We start from the raw sequence: 15,722 nt of genomic DNA on the forward strand, positions 1-15,722 counted from the left end.
GGGGTTTTTATGAGTAAGCAGTTCATGAATCCTGCTCTGATGAAAAGGTTGCATAGGTTCATGGTGAGAGAGAAGTGCTCAACAAATATATTCAAGGAAGGAAGTGAATGGATTATGGAGAAATTCTACAGGGTGATGGGTGGGAGGTTACAAGATGAATAAAAGTAGAACCACCAATGGGGGAACAAAGCGGCGACGGGATGTGGAGGAGGCGAGACTCAGAGGGACAGAGAGTTTGAGGAGCATAGGATGGAGGAGGTTGCAGAGATATGGAAAGATAAGACATTAAAAAGGTTGAAGTAAAATTGTGATTATTTTAAATTGGAGGTGATATGAGGACAGGAGGCCATATTAAGTCAGCAGGGACACCAAGTGATGGGTGAGCAAGTTTTAGTGCAGTATATAATCTATGGGAGATAGAATTGGGAGACCATCCAAGAAGACACTAATGGTTGAGTCTGCAATTGGAAAAGGTGAGGATGACGATTTCTGCAACAGATAGGCTGAGACATTGGCAGAATTGGATGATGTTACGGAGGTGGAGGCAGGCTGATTTTGTCTAGAAAATGTGGGATTTGAAGCTCAGCTTGAGGTTGAACAGGATGCTAAGGTGTTAATGGTCTATCCACCTTTGGACAGAAAGGTAGATAAGAAAATCATTGGAATCCCTACAGTACAGAAGGAGGCCATTTGGCCCATTGAGCCTGCACTGACCACAATTCCACCCAGACCCTATCCCGCAACCCTCAATTATCTTGCAAGTCCCGCTGACACTTGGGTCAATTTAGCATGACCAGTCAACCTAACCCGCACATCTTTCACTGTGGGAGGAAACCGGAGCACCCGGAGGAAACCCACACAGACACTAACCCAAAGCTGGAATTCAACCTGTGTCCCTGGCGCTATGAGGCAGCAGTGCTAACCACTGCGCCACCCTGCTGCTCTAGGATGGAATCAGTGACAATCGTATGGAGTTTGTGACAGGTTTAGAAGGCAATTTGGCTTTGGTGTTCCCAGTGATTTAACTGGAGCTGATGAATGGTTAGAATCTAAATAAACAACCTGACAATAGGAAGCAAATAAGAGTTGAGAAAGATGGTGGAAAGGTAGAATGGGCATTGTTGATATAAATGTAGAAGTTGATGCCCTTTTTTTGGATGATGCTACTGATGAGTAACACAGGGGAGGAAGACAAAACTACAATACTGATTTCTATACTAAACAGAAAAGATTTGCAGATAATGGACAGATAAACAGATTTTTGGTCTCTCAGGGAATTAAGGGATATGGGGAGCAGGCAGGAAACTGAAGTTGGAGCCCAAGATTAGACATGATAGTATTGAGTAGGCTGGGTGGGTCATATAATCTATTCCTGCTGCTTTCTTGTGTTCTTGGAGGCCAGATTTCATTATCAAAATGGGTCACTCAACTCAGAAAAATTTCCGATTCAACAGACCCACCTTGGCATAAAGTGACCATTTATGTGTTATTTTCACTCTCGAAAGGCAGGGGCAGAAGAGAGTCAGGCCAAGAGCAGATCAGAAGTGGCCACAGGAGCAGCCAAGTTAGTTAAAAGGACCACCTTGGTTCTCTGGACTTCATCCCCATTGTTTGGCTCTCTAGCCCTCACCCCTCACATCATATCACCCTCCCAGGTCACACCCATACTACCTCCATGCCAACTCAATGCCAATACATTCCCTAATAAAACTTGGCTGAGAGGCCAAAATCTTATAAAAGGATTATGGCAGTGAGTTTGTTGACACAGATGCAGAGAACGATTAACTTTGCTTGATTGATATCTCCATGGAGTTTTATTGTTATTTTATGTGATCTCTTTTGTCAATGTCTCAATATTTTTTGCTCAGTTATTAAAACTTTAAAACTTTAATGGTCTGTTTGACACTTTTATAGCGTTGTAGGAAGTTTTTTGAAATTATGAATGGATGTTTGTTCTCAGTAGTTTCACACATGCTGTTGTCACTATCAGGATCATTCGCTCTTCTAGCATGGATGATATGAGGGGCCACTGTGGATGGTGAGGGACATGGCCAAAGGCAATGGGAACAGGAATAGGCCATTTGAACCCTTGAGTCGTCTTTGCCATTCAATTAGATCATGGTTGATCTTCAATCTCAATGTAATTTTGGATGCTATCCCCATATACCTTGATACCTTTAATATCTAGAAATCTATTCTGTGTGTGGCTGTGGGTTGGTGTGGGTGGTGGCGACAGTGCTGGTGGTAGCAGCAGCGGTGGTCTTGGTTTTGTAGCTTCCTCCATTCTTTGAATAAATATGTTAAAGATTGGCTCTATATCCCGCTTTTGCTCTGCGAATGAGCAGTGAGTAACAACGCTGGGCTGACTCCATGAAAATTGCAGGGGACTGGGAGATGTCTACCCCTGCAATGGAGCCAGCTAGATAAGGGTGCAGAGACTGGACTCACTACTTCACCTTTATCCTGCAATACTAAAAAAGTGGTGGTGCTGTGAATGGAGGCTGGAATCTCAAAACTGGGTCCTGCCCGCCATCGTTAATGGCTTCAGTCTCCTTCTGACTGCACAAAAATATGACCCAGTGAATCCATCTATAAATGCCTCCCTTATTGCTGAAACCTTAATACATTATTTGGGATTTTTTTCTTCAACTATATGCCATGATGGTCACATCAGAACACTTTAGAGCATGCCCTGTTAGACTTTTTCTCTCCATATTCAGCTTGTTCCTTGGATGTCTTTATGATGTTGAAGGTGCTAGCTAAATGCAATTGTTGTTGAAAATATTTGCACTGAATATTGCTGCAATTCAAGCTGTCAACTATGCAGCAAGGGCAACATGGCATCATGGACGTTGGTGGGTGATGGAACCAATGGATTTACCTCCTCAACCAATGTTATTTCAGGATTGAGAACAAAAAAATGAAAAACAACAGGGAAGGAAACAAGCTGCATCACAGTCAAATCAAGAAAAGCAAATAGAGGGAAGGAAAAATTGGATTGAGAGAGAAAAAGAGGCAAAGAAAAATTCAGAAAAAGTTTATGTTGACATAAAATCTCTCAGAAGAATTCAACTCCTGAAGGAATCCACAAATTAAATTATTCCCTTTCAAGGCCAGATTAGTGGTATCATAATAATAATAATTATGAGATTGTTCAAAGGTTACTTATACTATTAATTACTGGAGTTAACTTTTATTTGGAATGAGGAACCGATGTGAAAATCTAGCAAGTTGATAAAAATATAGGAAGATGCAAAGGTTGAGATGCTGTATGAGCCAAGCAAATAGAGGGGCAACATAAATTGACAGCAAATCTGGAGATACATTTTCCACAGTGTTTCTTCTAATCTCCTGATCCTGATGGCCAATTTGCACAATAATGGTGCGCATCGTTCATTAATGTGTCGTTATTTTTCCAACATAGTCTAGCCATTTGTTATTTATCCCCTTTAAATGAAGTTAAGTATCTCTGGGGTGGACAGCATGAGAAGCGGCTTTGTTTGTTTTCTTTCAAAACTAAGCTTCTATGCATCTTATCTATAAGTCGTATTTATTAAAGATAAACAGAAGATTGAAAAATATCATAAGTAAACACATTGCCGATATATTGCCACGATTATGATATTTTTGACAAGGCAACCCAGATATTCAGCTTAAAAATAAGAATTGAAATAATTATACCTATTGTGGAAGTCTGAAGAGTACGAAGAAAGCCTACAAGTATTGGTAATTGGAGATAAGATGTCATATATTGGAAATGCACAGCAAGACAGCTACCTTCCAAAAGGAAAGGATAGGAGGTTAATCTGTTGAATGTGACCCATCATCAGAAGTGGACGTCTGCGGAACGTTAGCGTTTCCTGATTTAAAAAATGTATCCGAGCCTTTCTTCTAACAATAGTTTCTCAAATCTTTTCCTGTAGTTTGAAGGCTGTAATAAGGCTTTCTCAAGACTGGAAAATCTCAAGATTCACCTTCGAAGTCACACAGGGGAAAAACCTTACCTTTGTCAGCATCCAGGATGCCAAAAAGCTTTTAGCAACTCGAGTGACCGTGCCAAGCACCAGAGAACACATCTAGACACAGTAAGAGTCTCTAATTCAGAAATCAGCTCTCTGTTATTAAGAAATAAAAGCTTTTAAACTTGTAAATAAATATGTTGTAATCTTGTTCAAAAATAATCCTGTCATCATATTTCTGGTCTTGCTTCAATTTATTTTTTAGCTCCTTCATAATCATCACCTGGTATCTAAAATACAGCAATTCTAATCCATGAAAGGCCCTGCAAAAATGCTCCCATGTTACTTAATATTTTTTTAAACATTGTTTGGGAGATAATATTAAGGTTACATAACATATAACACATTGACTATTTAGCCTTATTTGCTGCAACAAATCCCCTAAATAACTGATAACAGTTAATTGTTTCCATCTGTTATTATGTGAGTTTAAATTTATTCAATTAAATATTTAAACTTGTTTAGATTTGATCTTTTCATACGAGTTGAAAACCTTAATCCAATTTTCTGTCTCATCCCATTCAGCTCTTGCTGGAGAAGAGACACGGTGTCGGGGCGACACGGTGGCACAGTGGGTAGCACAGCTGCCTCAAAGAGCCAGGGACCCAGGTTCAATTCCCAGCTTGGGTCACTGTCTGTGCAGAGTCCGCACCTTCTCCCTGTGCCTGCATGGGTTTCCTCTGGATGTTCCAGTTTCCTCCCAAGGTCTGAAAGACGTGCTGGTTAGGTGCATTAGCCACGCTAAATTCTCCTCAGCGTACCCGAACAGACGCCGGAGTGTGGCAACTGGGGGATTTTCGCAGTAACTTCATTGACCATAAGACATAGGAGCAGAATTAGGCCACTCAGCCCATCGAGTCTGTTCCGTCATTCAATCATGGCTGCTATTTTTCTTATCCCCATTCTCCTGCCTTTTCCCCATAACCCCAATCCCCTTATTAATCAAGAACCTATTTATCTCAGTCTTAAAGACACTCAACGACCTGGCCTCTACAGCCTTCTGCGGCAAAGAGTTCCACAGATTCACCACTCTCTGGCTGAAGAAATTCCTCCTCATCTCTGTTTTAAAGGATCGGCCCTTTAGCCTGAGGTTGTGCCCTCTGGTTCTAGTTTTTCCTACTATTGGAAACATCCTCTCCATGTCCACTCTATCCAGGCCTCGCAGTATCCTGTAAATTTCAATAAGATCCCCCCTCATCCTTCTAAACTCCAACGAGTACAGACCCAGAATCCGCAACCATTCCTCATATGACAAGCTCTTCATTCCAGGGATCATTCTTGTGAACCTCTTCTAGACCCTTTCCACGGCCAGCACATCCTTCCTTAGATATGGGGCCCAAAACTGCTCTCAATATTCTAAATGGGGCCTGACCAGAGCCTTATACAGCCTCAGTAGTACACCCCTGCTCTTGTATTCTAGCCCTCTCGACATGAATGCTAACATTGCATTTGCCTTCCTAACTGCTGAGTGAACCTGCACGTTAACCTTAAGAGAATCTTGAACAATGACTCCCAAGTCCCTTTGTGTTTCTGATTTCCTAAGCATTTTCCCAATTAGAAAATAGTCTATGCTTCCATTCCTCCTTCCAAAGTGCATAACCTCATACTTTCCCACATTGTATTCCATCTGCCACTTCTTTGCCCACTCTCCTAACCTGCCCAAGTCCTTCTGCAGTCCTCCTGCTTCCTCAATACTACCTGTCCCTCTAATATCTTTGTATCATCTGCAAACTTAGCAACAGTGCCTTCAGTTCCTTCCTCCAAATCATTAATGTATATTGTGAAAAGTTGTGGTCCCAGCACTGATCCCTGAGGCATACCACTAGTCACCGGCTGCCATCATGAAAAAGACCCCTTTATCCCCACTCTCTGCCTTCTGCCAGTCAACCAATCCTCTATCCATGCCAGGATCTTACTCTTAAACCACGTGCTTTTAACTTATTTAACAGTCTCCAATGCAGCACCTTGTCAAAGGCCTTCTGGAAATCTAAATAAATGACGTCCACTCGTTCTCCTTTATCTAACTTTCTTGTTACCTCCTCAAAGAACTCTAATAGATTTGTCAGACATGACCTCCCCTTGACAAAGCCGTGCTGACTCAGTCCTACTTTATCATGTACTTCCAAGAATTCCGCAATCTCATCTTTAATAATGGACTCTAAAATCTTGCCAATGACCGAAGTCAGGCTAACCGGCCTATAATTTCCCATCTGCTGCCTCTCTCCCTTCTTAAACAGTGCAGTGTTAATGTAAGCCTACTTGTGACACTAATAAATACACTAAAAAAAATACAATTCCAAAATCTCGGTTAAGAATACAGCAGACACACATTGCTATTTTAAAATAAATGAGTTAATGTGTGTGGCTAGTTCAATTGGCTAGATAGTGAGCAAGCCAACAGCATGGACTGGATTCCCATTCTACCCGGGGTATATTTAGGACCTGCCCCTTCACCTTTCCCCTTAGAGCGGTAGACAACGGCAGACCACCATTGGCAAGAAAACATTAGGATGAAGTATTAGTAGACAATGAGCCAAGGATCTCCTTTGGGCAGAGCACTCATGAAATGGAATAGAAATGCATGTGTTCAAATAGTATGAAGAATACCAAATTATGTTCCAATTGTTCATTCCCTTATGACAACAACAGTAATTTCCAGATAACGTTCCCAAATGTAACAGAGTACAATACACAGAGCTGGAGCAGTCCTTGGAGTTGTGAAATGGTTCAAAGATCCAGAGAAGTGAAGATGTGCCAAATTACCAGAGTCTAATTCTTTGTTCATTGTGAAATTCTTTTACTTTTCTTATTTGTTAATGTAAACTATTGAGGTTTGGGAACACAACCTCCAATGCCGTTCCCATCTCTTTCACTAATGTTAATTATTTTTGTTCCATCAATTTTCAAGAATACAGGAACTTGAAAAGATTTTTAGCTTACCCGGCTGAATCTTGTTATTCAGGGCAAGGTGCAGACCCTGCACTTCTCACATCTAGTACAGATCAGTGTACAATATGGAGACATCTTACATTTTTTCATTGGCATCACTAACAGACTGAATATGTGAGAAAATTTAGAAGCTCGAAAGTAAAATGGGGCTAAGGAGATTATTCAGTTGTTGCTGGTTGCCAGAAGAATTAACTGTAGAAATAGATGGAAATTACAATACACAAATCGGCTAGTTCACGTCAATGTTTTCCATCCATATGATCATGTAGCCTTAATTACATTTTACCATCTTATTCCCATTTCCTTCATCCCTCTGTCCAATCTAGTCTAGGGTATTGACATTGGTTCTGTCTCAACCACTAACTGAGGAACTGAATTTCATAGCCTCTCTTGAGTCCCATTCTGAAGCTGTTCTGAATCCACATTTAATCTTATGTCTATGACCCTTGGTTATTGATCTCTTAACTACTGGAAGCAATTCTACTTGTATTGATCTTGTCCAATGCTTTCATAATTTTAAACAGCTCTGTCATATTTGCTCTAATAAGCAAAGCACATGTTTTTTGAGTCATTCAACATAGAATTACATTCCACAAATTATTTAAAATTGATTGTATTTGGACACAATTCTGGGCCCCATACTTTAGGAAGAACGTCAAGGCCTTGGAGAGGGTGCAGAGTAGATCTACCAGAATGAAAGCAGAGATAAGTGACTTGAGTTATGCTAAGAGGCACGGTGGCACAGTGGTTAGCAGTGCTGCTTCACAACGCCAGGGACCCTGGTTCGATTCCTGGCTTGGGTCACTGTCCGTGTGGAGTTTGTACATTCTCCCCGTGTCTGTGTGGGTTTTCTCTGAGTGCTCCGGTTTCCTCCCACAGTCCAAAGATGTGTGGGTTAGATGCATTGGCCATGCTAAATTGCCCCTTAGTGTCAGGGGGACTAGCTAGAGTAAATGCATGGGGTTTTGGGGATAGGCCTGGGTGGGACTGTGGTCAGTGCAAACTCGATGGGCCGAATGGCCCCCTTCTGTGCTATAGGATTCTATGATTCTATCCTATGAGACTTTAGAAGCTGGAAATGCTCTTCTCAGAGCAGAAGAAATGAAGGGTGGATGTAAGAGAGGTGTTGTGTTTAGCTAGATAAAATGAAACTGTTTCCACAGGAAGTTAAGTTGGTAGCCAAAGGCACAGATTTATACCAATTGACAAAGGAACTGGGGTAGGGTGGAAGTGTGGGAGAAGCCCGAAGGAAAATGCAGAGAATTTTAAAAATTCAGCATGTTGTTATGACCTGGAAGATTTGATAGTAACCTTCAAAAGGGAATTGAATATTGAATATATTTGAAAATGAAGAAGTTTCAGAGTTTTTGGGCAAGAACAGGAAAATGTGACTAATTGGATAGCTCTTACAAGGAACTGACGCAAGAACAGTAGGCCAAATGGCCTCCTCCTGTATTGTGAGGAGTTACTCCCCCTTTAATTAATCATGACTGTACTAATCACCTGATCATAGTTAGCCTCCTCTTGTAGAAATAGCTCATAGATAGCACTTGCCGAGACAGTTACTTCTCCTTAAATTGTTCACATGTCAGATGACAACTGTACTAGTTAATTAACTAAATTAAATTGCTTGGAAAAACATGACCAAGGTTCTAAACCTTCTGTGTTTGTCGGGACTAATCTCTTATTTCTACCTTTGTTTTCTGTCTTTCCTAGCAGATTTTATTTTCTCTCGTAGCGATCAGATACTGTTACATGGAACTTTCTGCTGTTTCTTGAGCTGAAACCCTAAATGCTTTCTCTTGCTAATCGTTTCTGACTATGCCGCAGTCTCAGGGGCTGAAATAATTGTAAGTATATAATTACAATAATTACAGAAGTCAGCTGCAAGCTTTCACTGAAAAATAAATTAAATTCACAAAGCTGGTAAAAGGTACAAAGGAACAGAATTTAGTCATATTTTAATAGTCGGTTTGCTTTGGTAGGGAATGCACGTCAATCAATAGAACGGTTCGCATGCAGCCCTGTGAGGTGTGTTAAATTCATTCACATCTGGGAAATGGGTGTTTCTCAGTAACCTTTGACTTGCACTAAAGCCAGGCATGCAAGAACTCAAGTATATGATCCAGGTGAGGTTAACTTATTCGAGATCAGACTGGTGGACAGTACAGCAGAATGCTCCTGACCAGCTCTTGATTCGACGTCTCAACCAGCCTTCACTGTACTAAAGCTAGTGCTGTTTTCTCTCTTTGTTTAGAAGCCGTATGCATGTCAGATCCCAGGCTGCACTAAACGGTACACTGACCCAAGCTCTCTCAGAAAGCATGTGAAGGCACATTCCACAAAAGAACAGCAGGCTAGAAAAAAGGTGAGTTAATTAGGGAGGATTGAAGAAATGAATTGCGACGAAGCAGGAACAGCAAAGAACGTTGATTCTCTTGTTATAGTAAAAATATAGTTCTTATTTCTAGTTTAACGGTACTTTCCATGCAAGATGCAACTCTTCAATTTTGAAGTTATGACTCTCAATATTCAGGAACACAATGAATGCATAACTCTTGCTATATATATAAAAATAAGAAATACCACACTAATCCAGTGAATTTATTTAAGTTAGTTGACAACTTTTTTTTAATTGCTAGGTTAGTCATAGAAAGGAGTTGAACAGATTTCCAATTCAACATTATTAAATTCTCAGCAATGTAGGGCAATAAAAGTCTCTGCAGCTCTAACAGAGAAAATTACCTTTAGTTGATGTGCTGTGATTATCTTATTCTGAAATGACAAGAATTTAGATTCACTAATAATGTGAGGAGTAATGTGCAAGATTCTCAAAATTTATTAATAAGATTACAGGTTTCAAACTGAAAGGATGAATCTGGGGAGGCAATGGCATAGTGGTATTATTGCTAGATTCAGAAATTCGACAAATAATCTGGGGACCTGGGTTCGAATCCCACCGCAGCAGAATTAGAATTCAATAAAAAAAATCCGGAATTAAGAATCCACTGATGACCATGAAACCATTGCCGACTGTCAGAAAAACCCATCTGGTTCACTAATGTCCTTTAGGAAAGGGAATCTGCTGTCCTTACCTGGTCTGGCCTACACGTGATTCCAGAGCCACAGTATTGTGGTTGACTCTCAACTGACCTCTGAACAAGGCAACTGGGGATGGGCAGTAAATGCTGGCCAGCCAGCGATGCCTGTGTCCATGAATGCTACAACATCCAAAAATAGATAGAATGGCTTTCTATCAATATATTGATAAGCATAATCCTTGTGAACTTGAATCAGACATTGTGCAAGGGTCTCGCTACAATCCTTGGTCCATGTTAGATCAAAGTATCTGCGTCAGGGGTGTGAAGGAATGCTACAACTGGGCCAGAATTTTCACTCCTGGGCACTCCTGGCTCTGCAAACACAACTTGGGATAAACTTGGATCTTTGTTCCAGGTTGGCTAGTATTAATAGGAGCTAGGGCTGCAACCCAGAAGAACTATTGGGAAGCAGCAGAGGGGATGCTAGTTGTGAAGGTGGGCCGGGCGAAAGGCCAGCCTCAGTGATCCAGCACAAAAACAAGAAAATCAAAAGCAGTCCTCTAGCGTTCACCCCTCCATACATTCCCCACGCTCCATCCATACCAACCATGCTATTGCATGTCCTCCACCCACCTTCCATGGTCTTCCTATACCTTCCATGCCAACCTATGTTTTCCATACAGTCCCCATGGCTCCACATACTCCCATGCCAACACTATTAAAAAGCACTTTCATTGATTAAAAACCCATTCACTACATTTCATAGAATCCCTACAGTACAGAAAGAGGCCATTCGGCCCATCGAGTCTGCACCGACCACAATCCCACCCAGGCCCTACCCCCATATCCCTACATATTTATCCACTAATCCCTCTAACCTACCCATCTCAGGACACTAAGGGCAATTTTAGCATGGCCAATCAACCTAACCCGCACATCTTTGGACCGTGGGAGGAAACCGGAGCACCCGGAGGAAACCCACGCAGACACGAGGAGAATGTGCAAACTCCACACAGACAGTGACCCAAGCCGGGAATTTCTTCAACCACTAAATCCTTTACAACAACAAACATTTCCATTAACAACACCACATTATGGACTTCATAACTTGGAGCTATCAAACTGTGATAATATGTTGTAAACTCAGTAATTCAATACAAATTCTATAATGATAACCCCCAGGCTCATGTCAACAGTCAGTGAAATAGCGAGCATTTTTTTTGGGATGTTGAAATTGGCACTTTTTTTTACATCTCGATAAGAAGTGGATTCCAACTGTTGTGGGTTGAATCTCTCATTTATCCCAATGACTATGACAGTAGAAATGCCTAATCGAGAACTTTGGGAATATTTGGCTGCTCTAAGACTTGATCCCAGACAAAGATGCGTTCAGGACTTGTACAACTTTAACAACTGTTAGCTGAACTTTCACCTTTGGCAGGTAAAGAGAATGTAACAGGCAGAAGTGAATTGCTCACCATTACACTGCCTCCATGAATTTCCTTTTCAGTGAAGTTAAGTGAAGGGAAAATGCATTGCTACAAATTGTTGGTCGATGAATGATGAAGCTGTGTTGAATTGATCGGTGTCGGAGCCCAGTGGTGGAACTGATTGGATATGGAATTCAAAGATGTGTTCACTGACCTTCTCTACTGATGTGAGCACATTGAATATTATGGGACTGCATCCAGGTCCTCAAGCCTCGACTCCTGAAATTGACTTCCATGATTGTCTTCTGAACATATCCGGAGGGCCTTACTGACCCACTATATATGCATGTCATCTCTCTTCCCTTGCACCTCTTCCACCAAGGCATTCAGTACAGCATCTGAAAATCTGTCTGCTATGCTGCCACATTCTTCTGCCTTTCTGTCTGATTCAGCTCACAAAGGACTCTCAGCATTTGCACCAGCCTCAGTGACAGGTTGGTGCAAATGCTGTCATAAGAACCTAAGAAATAGGAGCAGGAGTAGGCCATCTAGCCCCTCGAGCCTGCCCCGCCATTCAATAAGATCATGGCTGATCTGATAGTGGTTTAGTTCCACTTACCCGCCCGCTCCCCATAACCTTTAATTCCCTTACTGATCAGAAATCTATCTACCTGTGACTTAAACATATTTAACGAGGTAACCTCCACTGCTTCAATGGGCAGAGAATTCCAGAGATTCACTACCCTCTGACAGAAGAAGTTCCTCCTCAACTCTGTCCTAAACTGACTCCCCCTTATTTTGAGGCTGTGTCCTCTCGTTCTTGTTTCCTTTCTAAGTAGAAAGAATCTCTCTGCCTCTACCCTGTCTAGCCCCTTCATTATCTTATATGTCTCTATAAGATCTCCCCTCAGCCTTCTAAACTCCAACGAGTACAGGCCCAATCTACTCAATCTCTCCTCATAAGCTAACCCCCTCATCTCCGGTATCAACCTGGTGAACCTTCTCTGTACTCCCACCAAGGCCAATACATCCTTCCGCAAATAAGGGGACCAAAATTGCACACAGTACTCCAGTTGCGGCCTCACCAGTACCTTGTACAATTGCAGCAAGACCTCCCTGCTTTTATACTCCATCCCTCTCGCGATAAAGGCCAACATTCCATTTGCCTTCTTGATCACCTGCTGCACCTGCAAACTGAGTTTTTGCGATTCATGCACAAGGACCCCCAGGTCCCTCTGCACAGTAGCATGTTGTAATTTTTCACCATTTAAATAATAGTCGATTTTACTATTATTCCTTCCAAAGTGTATAATCTCACACTTGTCAACGTTATACTCCATCTGCCAGATCCTCGCCCACTCACTCAGCCTATCCAAATCTCTCTGCAGACTTTCCGCATCCTCCACGCAATTCGCTTTCCCACTCATCTTTGTATCATCCGCAAACTTTGTTACCCTACACTCGGTCCCCTCCTCCAGATCGTCTATGTATATGGTAAACAGTTGAGGCCCCAGCTAATCAACAGTGAGGGTACTGACTGGATGATGCAATCATGTAATATCAAAGGCAGTGCACATTTTATGTGCTGTCTGCACAGTACTCAATGGGCACCGATTAAATGTGCCTTTGTCCCTGAGTCTTTTGATTCCATCACAACGCCTCTGAACCCCGCCCCAAACTCCCCATCCCTTCAAACCCTCAGCACCCCACCGCCACCCACCTACCTTAACCCCTTATGTTCCCCCATTTCAATCGAAATCAGCAGACCACCTAAGCAATTGCCTCTTCCCCCTGCGATTAACCACCCCCCCACCCCACCCCTCCAATCAACACTCCCTCCCCAACCCCGACAACACCCTCACCTGCCTAGGCTGATAAATGATCTTATCTGGCCATAATTGAGCTTACTGTGCCACTACTGATCCAGTAGAAGTCCGTCCTGGTTATATTTTGTACACTGGGTCAAATCTTTGCATTTCTGACAGTTGGCTAAAAATGAGTCTGAAGAGCGAACGATCAGCTCATTATGGACTAACGTTGTGGAAAGTTAGCCTCTCCTGCAGAATGAACTATAGCACTCACTCTAATGATGGGAGTCTTGTGGTTTTGAACATCAGACAGTTGAGCTCACAACAACAAAATGACTTCAGTTACTTTATTAGCATTATTTCAAGCTCGAGTTAAATGCACAAACTCTGGAAACATAGGAGGTGAAATTCCTTGGCCAATTTTAACAAAAACTGATTTTGAATATAAAGCAGTGTTCCACTTAACGTTACGTCTATTCTTAGTCAAGTTTCCAAACTCCAAGGTCAAATAACCACACATCGGTAAGTTATAAAGAACATTAATCCTTCATGTTGAGGGAGTAAATATAATTTTGAAATAATCAAATATTGCAGCACAATCATTAATCTTCCAAGATGACAGCAACACAATTAAATAAGTGAAACACACTGACCATTTGCATTCTACTGAGACACTTACTGCCACTTTGAAAACAAACAAATCCCTTCCCTAATCAACTCCGTCGCATAAGTCATACAGATGAATGAGTATAATTTCAAGGCTGTCATTTCATTTTGAGGAGATAATTGCCATAAATTGTTCTGCCTTAATAATTAGTGACATTGTTTGAACCTCTTAGTAAGATTCTAATCATATAACCACTCCCTGGTATCCATTATCAAAAACGATAGTTTTTGCTTTCTTGGTTCATTCAATGGAACAAAAGTCCACATCATGAGTCACATGGAGAGGAAGACTGCAGTATAATGCATGTTACAATGTCGCTGCAGTTGAAGTCAAATGATGTGCTCAGAGATGTCTGCAATTGAATATGACTGCACAGTTGCACAACTGATTTTCAGCGAAGTGTATATACTTTGTGCCAGCCCAGACCCTCCAGGATCAACATGCTCCTTCCATTCTGGCCTTTTGCACATCTACCTATTCACTATGGTCCATGCCTTCAGTAGCTTAGCCCTAAACTCTGAAATTCCCCACCTAAATCTCTTGCCTTACTACCCCTCCCAGTTTTTTTTTGGTCAAGCTTTTTGGTCACCTGTTCAAATGTCACCTTATGTTGGCCAGTATTAGATTGTGTTTGACAGTGGTCCTGTGAAGCACCCCGGGACATTTTACTATGTTAAAAGTACTGTATAAATGAATATTGATCTTTGGATTGGAAAGTGGTTACATTTTGCTGTAAGGTTCCATTTTTTTCAGTAATCGATCCCAGTAGTTGAAATTAATATTTCATCTGGCACTAATATGAGTTATAGAGAACTGATTCAAAAGGGGTGAAATGGTAGTGGATGCAAAGTCAGTTGCATGTTGTGTCCTCTCATTTTGTGGACAACTGTATTTCAGTTTCCAGTCATGTATGCAAGTGGAGGGCAAAGAAGAAGGGAACATCATTAACAGTGATGGTCACATAAGTGGTTACAGAATGTGCAATAGCTGAACTAAACTTGTATCCAACGTGTAAATAAAAACTGAAAGCAGATTGAACAAATTTGACGATTATTAAAAAAAGACTTGCTCATTGTCTATGGCATTGTGCTGGGCATTAAAGGCAAGCTATATGTGGAAGACATTTCTGAAAGGTTGTTTTAGCTGCTTTACTTTGGAGAAGTGATTTGATTCTCCTAAGATGAGAGGATGTCAAATGTTCCTGAAATGTAAACTTTCATTCCAACTTTGGAGATGACACGATATGGAACTGAAATCTGTAGAGTCTAGTTCTGAATCATATGGAATCACAGACCTTACGGCATAGAAGGAGGCCATTTATCCTTTCATGCCCGTCCTGGCCAAAGAAAGAACTATCAGTCGAATCCCACTTTCTAGTTTTTGGTCTGTAGCCCTGCAGGTTGTGGCACCTCAAGTGCATTTCTCAGTATATGCAATGAGGATATTTGTATCGACTACCCTTCCAGGCAGTGAGTTATAAATCCCTACTGTAGAGTGAAGGGTTAACACTACAGATTGCTACTGGCCTTGTGCTTGAGGAGCTATGTCACAGTGATGTTGTTATTCACTGAGAGGAGAGGAGTGTGCAGCATCTCAGAGGGTAGCTCCAACTTGAACTTATTTAACCTTTGTAAATCATTAGCATGTAAATAAATGAACAAAAGACCATTGCCTCCAGGAAAATCTCATCTAGATTAAGAAACCAACAAATCCTGAGATGAACCCGCAATAACTGACATACTGATCTTAACTCCCCTCTAATCTTTCTGACAATTATTTTAAATCTATATCCCCTGTTTATTGACCTC

The 15,722-nt window shown here is 41.4% G+C and overlaps 1 protein-coding gene across 1 annotated transcript in view; it reads left to right on the forward strand.

Annotated features, from left to right (window-relative positions):
* Window positions 1–15,722, forward strand: part of LOC144495292 (zinc finger protein GLIS3-like) — a 598,751-nt gene that overhangs the window by 402,174 nt on the left and 180,855 nt on the right. The window contains exons 5-6 of the mRNA XM_078215378.1: window positions 3,924–4,085; window positions 9,226–9,336. Of these exons, the coding sequence (XP_078071504.1) occupies window positions 3,924–4,085; window positions 9,226–9,336 (273 nt within the window). The remainder of the gene's footprint in view (window positions 1–3,923; window positions 4,086–9,225; window positions 9,337–15,722) is intronic.

Source organism: Mustelus asterias, chromosome 6 (assembly GCF_964213995.1).
Source record: "Mustelus asterias chromosome 6, sMusAst1.hap1.1, whole genome shotgun sequence".
NCBI lineage: Eukaryota > Metazoa > Chordata > Chondrichthyes > Carcharhiniformes > Triakidae > Mustelus > Mustelus asterias.